This window comes from Cherax quadricarinatus, chromosome 54 (assembly GCF_038502225.1).
Source record: "Cherax quadricarinatus isolate ZL_2023a chromosome 54, ASM3850222v1, whole genome shotgun sequence".
Lineage (NCBI taxonomy): Eukaryota > Metazoa > Arthropoda > Malacostraca > Decapoda > Parastacidae > Cherax > Cherax quadricarinatus.
In genome coordinates, this window is record NC_091345.1 from 17,333,668 (window position 1) to 17,355,547 (window position 21,880).

The window sequence follows — 21,880 nt, forward strand, 5'->3', positions numbered from 1 at the left end:
CCCCTCACATTCTCTCAGGTGACTGCAGGTGTTCCTCTCACATTCTCTCAAGTTGTCGCAGGTGTTCCCCTCACATTCTCTCAAGTTGTTGCAGGTGTTCCCCTCACATTCTCTCAAGTTGTTGCAGGTGTTCCCCCCACATTCTCTCAGGTGACTGCAGGTGTTCCCCTCACATTCTCTCAAGTTGTTGCAGGTGTTTCCTTCACATTCTCTCAAGTGGCTGCAGGTGTTCCCCTCACATTCTCTCAGGTGACTGCAGGTGTTCCCCACACATTCTCTCAAGTTGTTGCAGGTGTTCCCCTCACATTCTCTCAGGTGACTGCAGGTGTTCCCCTCACATTCTCTCAAGTGGCTGCAGGTGTTCCCCTCACATTCTCTCAGGTGACTGCAGGTGTTCCTCTCACATTCTCTCAAGTTGTCGCAGGTGTTCCCCTCACATTCTCTCAAGTTGTCGCAGGTGTTCCCCTCACATTCTCTCAAGTTGTCGCAGGTGTTCCCCTCACATTCTCTCAAGTTGTTGGAGGTGTCCCCCTCACAGGTGACCCCCTCTTAAGTGCTAGTACATTCAGCGTCACCTCATGCGTCCAATACACAGAAATGTCTGCCAGAGGCTAGGAGAGTATTTCCCAAAATAAGGAATGAATTTTCTTTCGATAAAATTACGAAGCATTTCTGTGTGGCTACACACTCTCTGCATGACCACACATTCTCTGCATGACCACACATTCTCTGCATGACCACACACTCTCTGCATGACCACACATTCTCTGCATGACCACACACTCTCTGCATGACCACACACTCTCTGCATGACCACACATTCTCTGCATGACCACACACTCTCTGCATGACCACACATTCTCTGCATGACCACACACTCTCTGCATGACCACACACTCTCTGCATGACCACACATTCTCTGCATGACCACACACTCTCTGCATGACCACACATTCTCTGCATGACCACACACTCTCTGCATGACCACACATTCTCTGCATGACCACACATTCTCTGCATGACCACACATTCTCTGCATGACCACACATTCTCTGCATGACCACACACTCTCTGCATGACCACACACTCTCTGCATGACCACACATTCTCTGCATGACCACACACTCTCTGCATGACCACACATTCTCTGCATGACCACACACTCTCTGCATGACCACACATTCTCTGCATGACCACACACTCTCTGCATGACCACACACTCTCTGCATGACCACACACTCTGCATGACCACACATTCCCTGCGTGACGACACATTCCCTGCATGACCACACACTCTCTGCATGACCACACATTCTCTGCATGCCACACATTCTCTGCATGACCATACATTCTCTGCATGACCACACATTCTCTGCATGAAACACATTCTCTGCATGACCACACACTCTCTGCATGACCACACATCCCCTGCATGACCACACATTCCCTGCATGACCACACATTCTCTGCATGACCACACATTCTCTGCATGACCACAATTCTCTGCATGACCACACACTCTCTGCATGACCACACACTCTCTGCATGACCACACACTCTCTGCATGACCACACATTCCCTGCATGACCACACACTCTCTGCATGACCACACACTCTCTGCATGACCACACATTCTCTGCATGACCACACACTCTCTGCATGACCACACATTCTCTGCATGACCACACATTCTCTGCATGACCACAATTCTCTGCATGACCACACACTCTCTGCATGACCACACATTCTCTGCATGACCACACATTCTCTGCATGACCACAATTCTCTGCATGACCACACACTCTCTGCATGACCACACATTCTCTGCATGACCACACACTCTCTGCATGACCACACATTCCCTGCATGACCACACATTCTCTGCATGACCACACATTCCCTGCATGACCACACATTATCTGCATGACCACACATTCCCTGCATGACCACACACTCTCTGCATGACCACACACTCTCTGCATGACCACACACTCTCTGCATGACCACACATTCTCTGCATGACCACACACTCTCTGCATGACCACACATTCCCTGCATGACCACACACTCTCTGCATGACCACACATTCCCTGCATGACCACACATTCTCTGCATGACCACACACTCTCTGCATGACCACACATTCTCTGCATGACCACACACTCTCTGCATGCCACACATTCTCTGTATGCCACACATTCTCTGCATGCCACACATTCTCTGCATGACCACACGTTCTCTGCATGACCACACATTCTCTGCATGCCACACATTCTCTGCATGCCACACATTCCCTGCATGCCACACATTCACTGCATGCCACACATTCTCTGCATGCCACACACTCTCTGCATGACCACACATTCCCTGCATGACCACACATTCTCTGCATGACCACACATTCTCTGCATGACCACACATTCTCTGCATGACCACACACTCTCTGCAAGACCACACATTCTCTGCATGACCACACACTCTCTGCATGACCACACATTCTCTGCATGACCACACATTCTCTGCATGACCACACATTCTCTGCATGACCACACATTCCCTGCATGACCACACATTCTCTGCATGCCACACATTCTCTGCATGACCACACATTCCCTGCATGCCACACATTCCCTGCATGCCACACATTCTCTGCATGCCACACATTCTCTGCATGCCACACACTCTGCATGACCACACATTCCCTGCATGACCACACATTCTCTGCATGACCACACATTCTCTGCATGACCACACATTCTCTGCATGACCACATACTCTCTGCATGACCACACATTCTCTGCATGACCACACACTCTCTGCATGACCACACATTCTCTGCATGACCACACATTCTCTACATGACCACACATTCTCTACATGACCACACATTCCCTGCATGATCACACATTCTCTGCATGCCACACATTCTCTGCATGACCACACTTTCCTTGCATGCCACACATTCCCTGCATGCCACACATTCTCTGCATGCCACACATTCTCTGCATGACCACACATTCCCTGCATGCCACACATTCCCTGCATGCCACATTCTCTGCATGCCACACATTCTCTGCATGACCACACATTCCCTGCATGACCACACATTCCCTGCATGACCACACATTCCCTGCATGACCACACATTCTCTGCATGACCACACATTCTCTGCATGACTACACATTCCCTGCATGACCACACATTCTCTGCATGACCACACATTCCCTGCATGACCACACATTCTCTGCATGACCACACATTCTCTGCATGACCACACATTCTCTGCATGAGCACACATTCTCTGCATGACCACACATTCCCTGCATGACCACACATTCTCTGCATGAGCACACATTCTCTGCATGACCACACATTCCCTGTATGACCACACATTCTCTGCATGACCACACACTCTCGACGAACTCCTCTCCGGTTCTTTGAATTCTTCCTTTCATACCGCCTCAATCTTTAATTTCTTCGTTTCACATTCTAAGCATGACATTCATACTCATACAGTGACCGTCCTCAGCATGACATTCACACCCATACAGTGACCGTCCTCAGCATGATATTCACACCTATACAGTGACCGTCCTCAGCACGACATTCACACCTATACAGTGACCGTCCTCAGCATGACATTCACACTCATACAGTGACCGTCCTCAGCATGACATTCGCACCCATACAGTGACCGTCCTCAGCACGACATTCACACCTATACAGTGACCGTCCTCAGCACGACATTCACACCACACAACACTGTTGTGATAAATGCTTTTGAAACCGACAAGTTTAAGACCGAGGCACTAATGCAACATATGGGAATCTTTTATGCTGCATTAGTGTCTCAGTCTACAACAACACTGTTATTGCTGGTAATGATGGAAGGTAGTTATGACAGCGGTGCAGAGAGGCCTGTTGTTTGTTGTTAAAGATTCGCCGGTATTCTCCCGGCCCGGGCCTTTTCCAAGTGGTGGCCCGGCACTGGCTTCCTGTCTAGGGAGTGTCTGAGACCTAAGTCTTCCATGGGAGGAGGCACATGTAACCCATCATATTGTGAGCTACAAGCTCGAGCTCAGGCACCCAGCCCTTCTAGGGCAGGGCATGGTGTCGATCGTACCCCTCATCTCCGGGACCAACTGTCCCCAGGCCTAGCCCCATTCCCCGCCCTCACGGGGCTCATAGGGAGAAGCTAGGCCTCTCTGGTCTGCCAGCCCCGCCCAAAAGGGCTAATGGGAATGACAGTCTTGTGAGCTGAAAGCTCTGGCTCAGGCACCTACCCGTAGGTGCCTGCCCTAGAAGGGCTGGGCATAGTGTCGATGCTCCCGCTGTACCGTGTACTGCGTGTGAAGTGCTACTCGGAGAGAGGCCTGCTGCAGACATCCCTAAATAATACAGGTTGCCACTTTCCTTAATTCGACCATTCTAGTGGCAGAGTGCAGGATGGTGTTCCGTGCTCGCTGATAAAGAATCTCTTCTAGAATTTATATGGAGTTATAGTTAGCCCTTTATATTAAAGCACTTGTTAGAGTTCATATGGTATAAAAGTAGAGCTTAAAATATTGTACTCATATAGTCTATATGGTCTTGGAAAACAGCTGGGGTAGCCAGCTGATCCTGAACCACTGACTGGGTCATAGCCTCACGTCTCCTTTATGCTGGTCTGAGGATTCTGATGCAAGGAACGTGACTTGTCTTCCTTAGATCGAGCCTGACTGCCACCCATTCTCCAGACATTGTATGACCCTTCCGTATTCAGCTCTTTTCTCTAAATAATAATAATAATAATAATAATAAACGAATAATTCCTTTTATCACCATAAGACAACAAACAACCATCTAATATAGTACTATATCTGAATGTATTTATTTATGAATTCGACCTGGTATGAATCGAACCTTGAAAATGTGAGCTAAACCGAACGAAGGAGCAACATGCTGAAAGTAACACCGGGAATATGAAATAAATTTACACAATATACTAAACTACTGCACTGATAAAAATAAAATATTGTTTCATTCTGGCTTTATAAGTTGTGTTGCCTCTCCCCCGTTACTCTCTCTTAAATCTTTGGCACATATTTTAGTTCCGATTTCGTTGTTATATATTTAAAAACAATCTTTGATATCTGAAAGCCTCAAAACCAAAACAAAAAAAAAAATAATGAAATAAGTTTTATTTTTTATTAAAAACAAAGATACATGTAGCCTTTACTAGGACAATGTTTCGCTCTGTGTAGAGCTTTAATAAGCTCGATCAAGCTTTATCCAGCCTTAGCTTAATAAAACTTCATAAACCTCGATAAATCTCTGTTTTTATAGAATAACATTATCATATTTTTTAGTCTTGTCGCAAAATTATGTATAATTTAAAATTAGAAATATTGTACCTGTATAAATAAATAATAATAATAAACCTCAGTGAAGACTTGTTTTCAGGTTTACTGAAAAACTTGAAATTACTAATCATTGCTGCCAAGTTTTAAGTCTCGCTATAATGAACAACATTGAATCATACAATGATACAAGTAAGTGGTAACACATATTTACAGTTATTGTACACAGACATAGCAATGTCAAAGAAACACCCGTGCAGTTATAGTTTGTTATAGCTGTCAAGTTAGACTGAAATATGTCAACAGCAGTTGTTTGATGCAGCTTGAGAAGACACTTGGACCAGTTTATTTACACTTATATGTTCATTTACACTCACACGTGCATCCTTATATATGATTACATTTACATGCTCATTTACACTTACATGCTTACACTGGCATGCTCATTTACAAGCTCAGTTACAATTACACACTAATTTACACTTATATTTATTTGTATCTTTATACATCTGGTGGTTAATATTATTTTTCTGTTAAACTGATGTTCTCTTCAATGTCTTTAGTGGCTAAATTATGAAGTTAACAATCTTGATTTAACATAATGAACTAAGAAACAACTTTCCTGTACCACTGCAAGGAACTTAACCCTATTTAATTATCATAATTTAACAAAAATTATTAAATTAGTTATTGATTAACTCCAACATTAAGATGACTTGATTCATATATCTGCAGTATTTTTTTTTTTTGGCAAGTAACAATGTTAGATACATACAATGCTTTGGAAAAAATATCAAAACCGTGACAATACTTCGATACATCGATGTTTTTCTTTTCAAATTACATTTTAAGATTTTGCTCAATTTTTCCTTTAAAATACGGTATATAATGATATATGTTAATTACTGCAGTAATAAACATACATCATTCAACCACATATATCATTTAGGAAGACCAACTTTCAAAATTACAGTCCTATGCACAGTAATATGGCATCGAGATGAAAAAAAAAAAAAAAAAAAAAAAAAAATGAAATAATATAATTTACCATTATTTTTCATCTTATTTACCGCTTGGGATCTACGATAGATATAACTTGCAATTTAAAGTTGGAAGTGATCAATTCATTGCATTAGTGGGAATACTCATATCAACATACAAATAAATTTTAATTCCATAGGGTAAATAACTAAGGCGTTTATACTGGCTAAAATACAAATTCGTGTAAATTACTGATTTTCACTTTTAATGCAATGCTTTCAATTTAACCTGAGTAATCAGTAGAAGATTAAATACTGATAAAAAACCGGAAAATCACAAACGCATCAGTGCAAAATATGGAGTGTTCAGCTAGGCTCAATATATGATCTAAATTAGGAACACAAACACCTCTAAGCAAACTGCTGGTATCCTGAAGAAGAAAAACCAACTAGAGAAAAAAATAGGAAAACACTAGTTAATTACAAGCTCAAATAATGGAAAGGTGACGTTAAGCTAAATAGGTATAGAGGGCAATAATCCTATGTAGTAACTGAAGGGATTTGTTTGATCATCAACCACACTAGAAACAAATTTAATCATGCGGAATCTGCCTCAAATGATTTAGAAGTGGTTCTATTGAAAGGTAAACGACAACACGAGGGTTATTAAGACTGTAAGTCGTCTCTATGATTAACAGGTAAACTCACTGTTCTCTAAATATTACGTGTCCCTACTATGCCATTATCAATAAAGAAGAAAACCTTGCCCAAAATGCCCGCATGCTGGAATAGGGTAATAAACATAGAGAGAAAATAGCTGGTTTCGATCCAACGTTTCAGCCTAGTTAGGTAAGCTGCCAGCACAAGCTATCTGAGCTCAACGTCTGTAAGGAAACATTGACGTTCACATGCCATCTATTACATGCACTACTTTTTGAACTAACTACAGTACTTGTGAAATTCGATATTAGTGGAGTATATTCATATATATAGCGTTCCAGACGTAACTCCAGTTCGAAAATTTTAATAAAAACAAACTGGATCACTAATATTTATGTGGTGCAGTTATACATATTAATATTGATAGTTCTTGAACCCCTGGGGGTTTAACGCTTCCCCAGAAATATAATGCTTTTCACTGGCAAAAACTCACACCATTGGAGTATTATAATTATTATTCAAAAAACGTACTAAATTCGCGTGAGTCATCCACAGTTGTCACAAGACTTGAAGATTTATTAAATGCAAATCATTGGAATATTAATCAGCATCAATAGACCATTCCTTCTAAAAACGTGGATGACAAATAGTCACTGAACGATATTATGGCCACTAACTTGACTAGTATCCGAGGGTACAACTATGTGCAGTAACGCTAAGCTGCATGTATACATACAGTATGTGTATGTACGTACGTATGTATGTGTGTATGTATGTATGTGTGTACGTACGTGTGTACGTATGTATATATGCAGGTATGTATGTATGAATAACTTGCAACTTAACGTCAGTACACCAATACACATGATACGCACATATATGAAGAGCAATATGGAAGAGTACACACTGTCTACTTCACTGTCTACACAACACTAAGTGATTGTGAGAAAACCTTGGAAATGGGTCCCCATAAAATTTAGGTCAAAAGGCTGTTACAATCATTATTACAATAATGTTCAAGAACATCAATAAAAACTACTTGTTTTACAGACTTTACGCACCAATGATCAAATAAAAAGAATATAAATTCACAGACCTTGAATGGGGGTAGAAAATAAGCATATGACTCTTAAGCTAACTGTTGAAAAGTTTGTCATTCATATATAGAGGATCAATATGCTCGTATGTAACAGTCACGATCATACTGAGTCTCTTAAAAAAAAACTGAAGAATGAGTGTAAACTCAGGCAAAGCCTACATCCACATTACTATTAATGTGAAGCCCTGAACCCATACATACAGTACTTGGGGACTGAGAGGCAATCAGGTTTTATTCAAGGAAGAGTAGAGTAACTCCAACTCCTTGACTTAAGAGCCCTTTCCCAGCATTAAGGCATCTATCAAGGGAGCTCCATGCATAAAAACAATTATTCTTTATACTCATGAGTGTTGACTATGATAGGTTTGCGTAATCATGCATAGGTGTGATGGAAATAGGTGCTAGAGGGGAAAAAAAAAACACATCATTAAGCTTCACACTTACTGTATAAACTTGGCACCAATATCACTTCTAATTAATGTCTTGCATGAGGTGCATTCTATGGGCTGCAACAAAAATGGTGTTAATCTCTATGTTGTTTTACGACGGGCTGGTTACATGAGAGCAATAAAGAAATACGCAGCTATCAGTATATTCCTATTCCTACACGACAGGTTAGTGGTGCATAGCTTGACTTGTACGAGAAAAAACGCTCAAGAGAAAATGTACTGCTGTGTTACATAATATAATGGAACTAAACAGTTTAAAATCCTACGCTCACTCTTAGTAACGCTCAATTTACATGTATCTACAATTATGTATGGTTACTTTTGAACTCAGTTTTGCTGGTGTTATTCCAAGCAGGTTGCTGCCATTCTTGTCTCACACCTAAACTCGTAAATTTGTTTAAGTTCGAAGTTAAATTATTTGCAATCTGTCGAGAGCTTTACAGGTAGATTGGCACGTTTGTCATGTTAAATATTTCGAAGTGTAGTGTAACGATATTAAAAGGGAGTTATTGTGTGTTGGAACGAAGTAACAAATGTAACCTGAGATAACAATGGGAATTAAGTAAAATGTAACCCAAGGCATCAGTGGGGCTTATCAGTGGTTAAAACTAATAAATGCCCTTGGGATATCTGTAGCGTGCTCGGTGTTGTGCCTCTTCGTCCCATTTCCCCACCCATCTAAACACTCTTTAGGCCTACACAGGCTATTTCTTTTCCTTACCTTATTGCCTTAACATGAATTACAACCAAAAGCTTGATTTTCTGCCTTACACGTTTGCTGTAGGAATAAACTTATCATATTACCATGATTTGTAAATAATATTTTAGACCCAGTACCATTATGATACGTCACATGATTTCTTCAGCTTGTATGAGCAAAAATAGGGAAGCTTACCCACGGCTTGGTGACCCTTGAAATCGTCTCAGGGTTATATCCTATCTTGTTCCAGTGTGATTTCGCTCCTGGTAAGCGAAACTTACCTATATGTAGTTTCCTAACGCTACAAATGTATGTAATTTAAACATTTATCGGTATTATATACCTTGTGTAATACAACTATTAATCTGTTGATGGTGTTTGGTGTATGTGTATGTTATAGTAATGCACAACTCTGACACACATCTCACTTGTTAAACTCTTTAGAGATGTGATTCTAAACTGCACATAAATACTTTCTAGCAGTAAAATGAGCCCTGAAGAAGAATCAATGTAGGTAATATGAAAATATTATAGTTTAAGTTTTTAATGAATAAATCTTCGTAGACTCATGTAATATTAAGCCTTCAAAAACACAGACTGACATATACAGGCCTTTTCTCTTATTACTGCGATTTTTTCTATACACGGTTGTTTCAATATTACCATCAACCCAATCAATTTGATCATTATAGAGTATGAGTTGAATTTCGGTTTTCTATTCGTATGTGATGGAATGGTTCACGTTATTTAAATTATTCGAGGTCTCAAAACACTGTCCTGTACGCACCTGAGATGTCATCTATATATGAAAACCGAATCTGAACAGGAATTAATATATGGGAATCGTTCAGCTTCAAGGTATTCTATAAACAGATTGGCTAGGGCTGGACGGAGAGGATCTCCCATTGCGATACTTATTAAGGTCTGCCTGTACAATATGAAAAGACTGTACCTATAGACAGATTCGAGAAAGTTTTGACTTTCTTCAATCTGAACTTTTGTAAAGTGTCGTAAGCTCTAAACTGACCAATTTCCATATTGGCAAGTGTAAGCTGCTAAATAATTCAATAAAGATATGATTTTATTACACAAGAATTAAAAATACTGCCAACAAAAGGAGACAGATGTTTGACCAGCGATTTTGACAGCCTAGGTCACTAAGGTAAATTAAAAAGGATTCATTAGTCTTTTTGCCCATCTCAACTCACCGAAAGCATAATTTATTTGCCCATATCTCATTCTAATACAGTGAAGCGATAAGTTGTAACTTTCTCTCGCAAAAGAGGAACATTTCAAGAGAAATAACTGAGGCAAAACTTTCTCGTAGGTAGACAAGAGCATTCCTGCTGCACTTGCAATTTTTTTGGGGTGATCACATTGCATAACCGTGCCAAGGGAGGAAACAAGTCATAAAAGTGGAAAGATGCCCAAACCCACACAGTGTGAGCCAAAAACTGTAATGTGAGCCAACAATATAAGACATTTCGTCAACTCTTGATTCAGTTATACAACTAACCCATAAATTGGAAATGTAAAATGGATGACCTTACGGTCCATCATGGACGAGTCTATATGAAGCAAATGATAAGGAAAAGGAAAGATATAACTCACGTTAGGGAAGAGTTTCTAATTTCTCCTTTTTCTTTCATCATTATGACTGGAGAATGGTCCAAGACAGACCAAAACCTCATCTAGTTGTCATCTCCAATTTACGGGTCGGTTATGAATTGGTCCAGCCAAGGTGTTGTGACTCTTATATTTATTTCTTTTTGTCCAAATATTGTCTATAAAGGCTGGTTAAAAATGGTACGGACTGGTGAAGGGCTAATGATCCAAGGAGCTGGAGACACCCGCCTCTTCCTTAGATCAAACCTGACTACCTCCCATTCCCTAGGTACGGATCATACCTAGGGAATGGGAGGTAGTCAGGTTTGCTCACAGTTAAGGATGGCTCTTAATTTTCAATCGTCAGGCTGTGCCGATTTCAGTGTGCAGACAGGCATGAGTTAAAGCATTGGCTATCAGTAAAGGTTAAACCAAGACAATATAAATTTACCTTGTTACTGCCACGCGATATAACGATGGTCCGAAGCTGAAATGGATAACATTCTTATTCATGTTCATTCAACATAGCCTGACCCTTCTGTTTCATCATGATACTGTCTACATAAGAGCAGTGTTGCCTCAGAATCTCCTCAACTTTCATTTTACTTATATTTTATTGTTCTGCCTGCTATTTATATCCTCATAAACATGGCACACACATCCCAACATTCGAATATTGTCTAATTTGATTGTAAAATGGAAGTTTATTATCAAAAATATTTAAAACCAACAGAATCATATTAATATCAACAAGTATATAAGTATTATAAAACACTGATTCTTGACTATAACATGGCTCAGCAGAGGCAGTCTAACTGTTAACTTCAGTCAGACTGTCTGCACTCCCAAGCAGTGTTACATAAGCTCAAAAAAAATCTAAACCTAATATTAAATTTGGGTGATAGGTCCATAAATTTCCGGCTATTAGAATTTAATTGAGAACCCTCTAGTAGTGTATAGCTAAAATATTATAAATTAACAAATAGATAAAGATATGACAGAAGTATGGTGCTATAATGGCTGCAGACATAAGAAGGACACTTATATAGGTACTAAGACATTGATTGAGGATTCGTTTCGCCCATTAGGTTCTAGTTCTCTGGACTGAAGAAGCTCCTGGTGGGCGAAACGTATTTTCAGTAAATGCCTTAACCTTAATACCCGCATGCCAATATTTCTTACATACTTGTTGGTGTTAATCGCCAAGTTTGACTTATGACAGCAGATCAGATTACTGAATTGCTTGTTAGTCGAGTTGTCTACAAGAACGTTGCACAGGAACAGAGACATTTATAGCAGAGTACTTTTATTTATACGATGTATGGATCACAGGTGAGCTTTTGTCATCTCAGTAAAAATTAGTGCAATGCAAGTCTGGCTCTGCTGTAAGAACTCTACCATACCTGTCGCTCTCTTTATTTTATTCGCCTTCAAACCAGCAAGTAGCTAAGTGGTACAAGGTTAGGGCATAAGAAGGAATAACTGTGAAGAGAGCGAAAAAGGTAGATAAGGAGATGAAAACAAAAGATATATGAAAGACAGGTGTAATGCGAGAGGAAATGTCTTCCGTTGTATAATGGTCAGTGTCAGAAGAAACACAGAGATATGAGCAAAAAATCTTTACCAAACATGAAAAGACGAAGTTAAGCAGAAGACAGTATAAAAATTGGAACACAAGTGTGTAAATATATCACGTAAATTATAGAGGAAAAAATACACTATATCAAGCCGTATGAAAATTATATATGTAAAAATCAATGGTCTTTTTAAGAGGAAACAATTAATGAACGAATTTGCCTCAGAAAATTTTAAGTGTTTAACTTATGTCTTTCATTACACATCAATATTACGGGCTAAGAGCTGTTATCCTATCTCAGCTCCTTTTAAAGCCTAGCCCTTGCTATACTACCATCCCCTGAATGCGACCCACAATAGTCGACTAACACCCAGGTACCTACTTACTGCTAGGTGAATATACGAAACCTGAGCTACAATGTCTGTTCGTGCATCATCTATGTATGAGGAATACTTAAAATCTAGTTTATTAATCTTTAATGAAGCTAACTGTATCTTATCATTGTAATATTAATACAGAGGGACGATGCTGGCACGATAATGGATAAATATAACCAGCTGGGATGCAGGAAAGGTAATGGATAAACATACCCAGCTGGAATAGAGGGAAGGATAATATATGAACATAGCCAGCTGGTATAGAGAAGGATAATGGATAAACGTAGCCAGCTGGCATAGGGACGGATAATGGATAAACATAGCCAGCTGGCACAGATGGAAGGATAATAAACATAACCAGGTGGCATATAAGGAAGGATAATGGCCAAACATAGCCAGCTGGCACAGATGGAAGGATAGTAAACATAACCAGGTGGCATATAAGGAAGGATAATGGCCAAACATAGCCAGCTAGCACAGATGGAAGAATAATAAAATAACCAGGTAGCATATAGGGAAGGATAATGGCCAAACATAGCCAGCTGGCACAGAGGGAACGATAACAGATAAACATAGCCAGGTGGCGTATAGGAAATCTCCTCTGGTACGGCTGGAAAACATTAGGGACGCGTTTCCATGAGACACCTGATGTCCATGTTCACCCATCAGTAAAATGGGTACCTGGGAGTTAGTCGACTAGTGTGGGTCGCATCCTGGGACAAAACTGACCTAATTTGCCCGAAATGCTCAGCATAATAAGCGGCTTTCTATATAGTAGTATGTCATTGATGTCAGCTAGGACTGTGTACCTTGTACATGTACTTGTAGTAAATATATTATTATTATAACATAGCCAGCTGGCACAGAGGAAACGATAATAGATAAGCAGAGCCAGGTGGCATATAGGAAAGGATAATGGATAAACATAGCCAGCTGGCAAGGAGGGAAGGATAATAGATAAACGTAGCCAGCTGGCAAGGAGGAAAGGATAATGGATAAATGTAGCCAGTTGGCAAGGAGGAAAGGGTAATGGATAAATGTAGCCAGCTGGCAAGGAAAGGATAATGGATAAATGTAGCCAGCTGGCAAGGAGGAAAGGATAATGGATAAATGTAGCCAGCTGGCAAGGAGGGAAGGATAATGGACAAACGTAGCCAACGGGAATACAGGAAAGGGGATTCACGGTGATTTATCCTATTTAGGCTTTTTCTTGGTTCGCCTGTGATGCCTTGACTATTCCATTTGTTAAGCCTCCGGGATACAAAGTCTGTGTTATGTCTGAGGGATACAACATCTGTGTTATGTCTGAGGGATACAACATCTGTGTTATGTCTGAGGGATACAACATCTGTGTTATGTCTGAGGGATACAACATCTGTTATGTCTGAGGGATACAACATCTGTGTTATGTCTGAGGGATACAACATCTGTGTTATGTCTGAGGGATACAACATCTGTGTTGTCTCGCATGTATGTGTTATATAAGGAATACTTATATCTCAAATACAACGTCTGTCATATATTCCTGGGATACATGTATTATATCTCTGGGATACAACATTCATGGGTAAGTCTTGCTATCTTAAGCAGTGTTTCACCTGTTAATGCAGTGTGAATAATGGATTTATCCCGGTTATCATTCTTGCAATCAGTGACAATCAATAAACCCATGACGATCAACATCTGGAGTTTAACCTCAGGTTGTATAACCGATGGTCGTTATCTAGTTAGGAACGACGAAGAAGCTGCGTCATAGATGCTATGCCCATTATTATTATTATTATTATTATTATTATTATTATTATTATTATTATTATTATTATTATTATTATTATTATTGATGTCTTTATTATTATTGCTGTTGTCTTTGTTATTAGTATTGGTTATTATTATTATTAGTAGTAGTATTATAAATATTACTATATTATTATTTTATTGATGGGGAAGCGGTAAACCTGTAGGAGTCCAAGAACTCCAGGAGAATGGGTAGTATTTATGTTTCATCCGAGGAAGGGGAGAAGCTATCCTGTTACAAATAAGATTTTCTCTGTTAATAATATCTACAACTCTCCTTCTTATAGACATTTACAATTATAACAATTGAGTAATGTCGCACTAAATACACGTAGGTAAGATTTGCCATACTATGAAGATACAACTATGTTTTCTGTAAAAATATTCGCTAGAGATCTGCAAATTGTTAAAGCAATTCAGTGCACTATCAGCTACATGAAGCTAAAAATGTCAAATCACAGGACGGGTGAAGCTTCGCATCCGTGGTTCGAGTCCTAAAGCTCACTGGTCTGAGTGTCAGGACTCGCCTAATATGAGCTCCAGCTCCACCCGTACTCTCATTTGTTTGCAATAATGTTGCTAAAATTTCGTGTCATGACAGAAATGTCATATATAGTGGATGCAAACTCTCTCTTTATAATAGGACTTATCTCACTGCGATAAAGATGTCACCCTATTCTTACTAGAAAATAGGATTATGGTGTGTTCGATATATTAGTACAGCATCTAAGGTAAACATAATGGTGTAAATTTTCCAGAGATTATAACTCACATATACAGCACAGAAGAGCGAACTAGGAACAGTGAAGGAAATGATTGGCTTTATTTAAATATGGATTAACTATGGATCCGTGGAAAGTAGTGACACTAGATCTACTTTACGAGGATATTGCTTCAACCAGTGAGAAGAAACTACCATTGTCATGTTGATACTAACTTCGATAGGTGAAAAAACGAGTAATAGAATTATAGAAGTTAGATCGTTTTCAGAATCACGCGAAGATTACTAGAAGATAAAAGCAGAACTTAACTAAATTTTGTGAGGAGTTTGTCAAGAGAATTTCAGGTTTATTTTTTAGTTATATATTAGATAAGCTCCATGAACAGAAACGTAGAAAAATAGTGAAGGATAATGCTGGGAGATGGTCATACTTAAAAGTTTTCTAAGACTGCCTTAAGTAACATCTAAGTTTTCTCATTAAAGAAAGACATACTCGTCTAAGGATACTAATAACATGCACTGAGAGAATGGGCTCTACCGGTAGGGACGTATGTGATTCTGTAGGTACATCAGATGTTGATACTGTAAGCAAAACTGGAAGGGGAGAGGGAATTAAAAGTTATTCTTTGACACTAACAAACCTGATGGGACAGTGAGAGCGCGTCCAACCTATAGTATGAAAACACATGATTGGAAGACACTGAAAGAGAAAGAAAGGTCAGACATGGTGCGACCTAACACTTGGAAAGAAAATATCATGCATATTTTAATTATATACAACAACAAACACTATGAAAGTTGAAAATAGACCCAACTTTCACCATATAAACTGCATACAGTATTTTCATGATAAACAAACGTGTTGGAAAATATAAAGAGAAAACCAGTATCAATTTTGAATCAAGCGTAAAAAACACATTAAGATGTGAGACAAGGAAAGTTTACCATGCAGAGACTGAGAAAATCAAGCAAGAGCAATGCACAAGACAAGAGTAAAAATTAGGGAATAACTTGAGAACTTGTCTAATCCTAGTCGTATAAAAATTAGTCCAGAGGAAAAAGTTTTGTCATTTGCAGTTGCAAAGCCGAAGCATCACCGTAAGTCATGTTGAACATGCACTTCCCCGTGTTGCATAAGGAGTACTGAGCTTCGAACCAGAGGCCTTGCATTTGCAAGTCCATGACTATACCGTCTTAACCACAGGCACTTCAGGATAAAAATAAAAGAGAAAATAATTGTATTAAAGCTGAAAATTGGCAGAAATGTTAAGGTATGTATGTAGAACAATATACTAACATTCTCAAGCATGAAAGTCCCATAATATCCCAGGCCGGAGACGTTATCTTAGAACAATAGCTGCTATATTAAAAGTTGCTCACATTCGTGTCTCGTATATTACCTGTGTTATATTTTACTTAGCATTAAGTTTATAGGGAAAAAATAAATTATTATAATAAAAAAGAAACGCTAAACCTACAAGGGTCACAGGATGCCTAAATGAGGAAATGCCAAAACTATCTGGATACATATATTACGTTTCCACCAATTTTCACCTTTTATCTTATTATTTCCGCTCAGAAAGTCTAACAGCCACAGAGTTGCAAATGCAACACAACTAGTCCCGTCCCTAGTACATCTTGCGAGTAATTTATACAATTTATTAGTTTCACAATATGGTGGAATTCTCATTTTACCGTCACATGCACTAGAAACCTAGACTGGAAGACCTCCACAAATTTTATTCAGAAGCCGTCAGTACGGAAGTAGCAAATGCTGCTGCTTCTGGTGCTACTGCTCGTGATGTGAGTTGACGACAGAACATCTCTGAGCCTAAATTACTCGCAAGTGCTGCTGAAAAAAAGACCGAGGCTTTGTTCTGTGAACTCACACCGTCAGTGACACCGAGAGTGACAGATATAAAGGACTGGAAGGAAGACAAGCTGTGAATCTGTTTGCCATTAAGGATAGCACTCACATTCGTCAGGATGGAAAAGGAAAGCATAATTAAGGATGACAGTTTAGCCTCCGTCACAGACTGGAAAATAGGCATTAATAGTTCTCTTCTCCGGGACAGCGACAAAGATTTGACATCCACCGACTTAGGATATCTTAGTAAGCTCTTCTGACACGACTGCCAAATGCCAAGTTTCCAGTCTTGAGAATAAGCTAATGTACGACAAAGGCATAAGGACGTTTTGTACATATATTAGAACGTTTCTACCGGCAAGCAGCAGCATAGTATTTGAAAGATAAGCAACAGATTTTAAAGACTGTGACTTAGTTTAGTTTGCTGTCAGAAGCAGAAAATAGGTATTGAAGCAGTTGTCTGCGAATAAATGGTGTTAAGATATTAAATTCCCAGCGGTATTAAATTACAACACAAGAATAGTATCATTTTCCGTTGTCTTTATATTTTTACGAATTTCTAGATATTTAACTGATAATAAGAACAGATGTTGAAAAAGTAGCAAGAAATGATATTGTGTTATTATCATACACCGCTGTATGAAGTGGAACAGATGATACAGGTGTGGCATGCAGGAGTGAGGAGGTTGGGTACACTTGAGGAGGGTAAGGATCACCTTGCTGGTCTGGGCAGGGGCGGCGTCCTCTCCAGGGGGGGCAGCGTGGCACGGCGGGTAGGGTGCACTTGTGGCAGATACGCGGGGGCCAGCAGGAGGTTCGAGCCCAACATAGAGGGCGAAGTTGGCTGTCCGAGTTTGAACCCGCTCAGAACGCCTCCGCCGTTTCCTCCTCCATGCCCGCTAAACCACAACACCACCGTTACCAAAACACCACCACCACAACAGGTACAAACAAGAAACAAGGCCAGCCCAGCTTCTGTGCTGGTTGAGTGTGCCTAGAGCTGCCTATCTGCACCTCTGCTCCTCACAAGCACCTACCACAGCTCAAAACTGCATAAATAACTAAAACGCATGTCTCGTTATCATTACATGAAAATCTGAATAGCATATTGATTTATATCATCATTATCACTGCGCAATTATATTTTAAGCGTTTGAATACCATAGCCAAAATATTTGAACATCTTAATAAACTGACATTCCATCAATCATTTTTACGGTTTAGTACGTATGACTGATACTGTATTTTTATCTGTCATGCAAGCTAAACAAAATCTGACTGGAAACTTGCATCAAAATATTCACTAGTGAATCATGCTGATGTGAAGTGATCTAAACATACAGCAAAATATGTAATGATTAATATAAAAAAATAGAATTGCTATATGAGACGTTCAATCCCTAATCTATCATATTTAAGGCAAGTAGTAATATTAAACCAGGCTTTTATGGTAATATACCAAGCAAATATAAGTTGACTATATACCGTATAATACAGTGGCACTATTGCATTACAGTACAGCAAAGTCACCATGTCCCGTATATGAACAATTGCAGATAATGAGATAGTGTCTACTTAAATCTATGTACTGTACGTGGACCAAATTGATCTACAGAAATCTATGTACTGTACTTCAAAAATCAAGTAATATGATATCACGAAACGTCTGTGTTGGAGATAAATATTACTGTAACTACAAAACAAAGTAAGACCATAATTGTTTGGGCTAAAATTAATTTAAAAATATCGATAACATTGCAGCCTATGCTTCCATTGTTTTTACTAAATTAGTATAAGTGGAGAGTTATGTAGCTATGACATTTTGGCATTTTCTAGCTGCAAATGACATAACTTTATTAAGTTATGTGAAAGATCCTGTACAGATTTGATGGAACTTTTCTCTTCATAAGGTGTGATGTTGTTCATTACGACAAAGGTCTAAGTATATAACCTTTCATACTATATTCTTGCAAAGTTGGGTGTGACAGATTGAAAACTAAAGGTAAGGGTAGTGAGGTATGATTTTATATTTTGTCTAAAAAGTTAAAGCCTTTTTCTGTGTTATGAGCTATGGCATATCGTGTCCAATAATAACGATTATACAACAACAAACCACTTGCATTGGCCTTCTGTAGATTTAGGAAATGCAGAAATCCAACACAGATATTTGGTGGCAGAAAAATAATCGATCTACTGCTGTTCTACAGATTAAATGAGAAGGCCTTATAAATATCTACCCTAAAACTACTCACCGGGACATGAATGCAAAATTAATCTACCAGTGTAAATTCATAATTTTCAATATTTACACTTTCCCGAGCTTCAGGTGTTCCTGTTAAGTCACTCAATCCTTTCCCCTCGAGGTTGTGGACTGGTGGAATGGGATACGTGCTTGGGGTGAGGGGTAAAAGAGCATTATGAAGGGTAGGACACTTGTCCAGGGACAGCAGTCATCACGCTAGTAATCACAGCTATCACAACACCCCCTTTTAGCGTATACATTGCAACAACAATTATAGCCTATTGCTCTAACTCTTAAACCAATGGGTGTTGTGACAGACCATTATAAAGTGTATGTTGAAGGGTGGAGCATGCTGAACACCGACGAGGAACAACCATTCATTTATACTAAGCTCGACCTTATCCAGCATGCAGATAGATACAAGCAAGCTGGTTGCTGCAAAGCAAACAGTTACTCACTTTGTCCCCTCAATAGCTAGAATCATTGTCATTGTCATAATCATTTTCGTAAGAGAGAAGAGAGAGAGACCTGGAAATTGAAAGAGGATACATAAAGTTTGATGAGACAGAGGGAAGATAAAATCAACAAAATATGGTGTTAAAGAGCTGCATGTGCAACGAAATATCCATCAATAGTATACAGAATGAGAGTGCGAGCGTGATAACGGGTAAAGCAAATGGTGCTAAATGAGATGGGGAAATGAAGCTGATTTTTCGCAGTTTACACAGGTAAGAATCTATCTTTTAGATCATCTGGTGTGACCTTGTTAAATAGCACGTTGAATATCGCATTGAACATATTACTACAATACTTCTTAGAAAGAAAGGCTTTGTAACATACTAATTTGGGCTAGGATACTTCAGACATGGCATGATCCGAGGATTCCTTAGATCTGACTGAGGCAGGTATGCTTTGTGTCACTGGACTGGAAAGTTTATCATTCAAACACAGGAATACATAATAGGGGAAACAAGGAAAGGAACAAGGACCAAGTTTGAGCAGAGGGGTCAAGGCAGAAGAAGAATGACGACGGAACATGCACAAAGAAGAGGCATGCTGCTCTAGAAGCTACAACTAAGACAAGCTATCTGGAAGGAAGTAAGAAGGGATCCACAAACCATACCTGTCCTTATTCTTTGATGATTAGCCCCTTTTTTCTGGTGATTTACTCTCTCCTGCCTTTCTTTCGGTGGTGTATGCATGAACCCGTATGCCTATCACTGCAAAATATCAAATTATTTTTTGTCAAGTACGTTTCAGATTTCGTTTACTCGTGTTAATAATGTTTATGGAGAATAGAACGATTGTCATTTGTTTTGCGGGTTCTAATATTAATTTGTAAAATGCATACGACAATAATACAAATTAGACTAAGGTGCATTAAAGTAAAAACACACACAGTATCTCTCTGAAACACTGCGCTCAAAGCAGAGGTGAATCAACTAATATTAAGCAGATTACTGATAGTTTTAACCTACTGCTGCTACCTTACTAAGTGTATGGGCATGCTGATCGGCTCAGCATAAGAGAAGGATGGATTGCCTTCCTACTACTCGGCAAACAATAGACACAGGCAAGTAGCCACCACTCAAATGTCACTTTTATCAATAACAGTTCCTAATTACCTGTGGCAACAATACACCACCACCCCCAAGAGCCACTACGCTGGTCATACAAATGTTCTGTAAAGTAATGAGGACCAATTAAAGTAGGCTGCTGTTCAAGTTTCCTCACCAACGAGTTAAGTGTTAACTGCAGAGCCATGAGTCTAACTTAATTTATGTATGTAAATATATTATTATATTAACATGCTCATATATACACTGTACAGTATACATACATACATATATATATATATATATATATATATATATATATATATATATATATATATATATATATATATATATATATATATATATATATATATATATATATATATATATATATATATATATATAGTAAACAGAAAGTAAGAGTTTCATAAGTATATTTCGTAGAAGGTGGGAAAGACTAGTAATCTTAACTTATCTTAAAATATTTATTGCGATACAGAATTATCAACGTTTCGGTGAAAATTTACCATCAGACTTCCCTCTGAAAACACAATCATAACAAGGGTATATTCAAAACAAACACTGAAAATGTTGCTTGCATTATCAAAAGTTAGAGACAAATTTAAAAAAAAAAAATAGAAAGCATATGAAGCAGGTGAGAATGTTTTAAACTTAAACATGAATCAAGTAGTTACCAAGCCCGACAGAACAGCAAATTAATAAAAGCCAGACAAATACAAGAAACATCAAGATTTCAAAGTAACTAAGTTCCAGACTGATTGTCATTATCTCCAGATTTAGACTGTCTAATATGTACTCACTAGAATTCTGAAATATGGAGAGCTCACGCATAAGATTCTTTTTTTAAGTCTATGTGGCCTAAAGAATGATCAGATTTCAAAAATTAATTATTAA

At 38.9% G+C, this 21,880-nt stretch overlaps 1 protein-coding gene across 6 annotated transcripts in view; it reads right to left on the minus strand.

Annotated features, from left to right (window-relative positions):
• The window catches only part of LOC128699228 (protein tipE), a 40,126-nt gene that overhangs the window by 8,777 nt on the left and 9,469 nt on the right, over positions 1–21,880 (minus strand). Inside the window, exons 3-4 of one of the 6 annotated variants that reach the window (XR_011393508.1) lie at positions 17,884–18,066; positions 8,523–8,584 (exon numbers count right to left, since the gene is read on the minus strand). Coding sequence is in view for 5 of the 6 variants with exons in the window: in XM_070096661.1 (XP_069952762.1) it covers positions 11,284–11,319; positions 17,884–18,066 (219 nt within the window). In the remaining variant the exon portion in view is untranslated. Of the gene's footprint in view, positions 1–8,522; positions 8,585–11,283; positions 11,320–15,937; positions 16,001–17,883; positions 18,067–21,880 lie in introns of all 6 variants that reach the window. The other 5 variants (XM_070096661.1, XM_070096663.1, XM_070096664.1 and 2 more) reach the window with 5 other exon arrangements.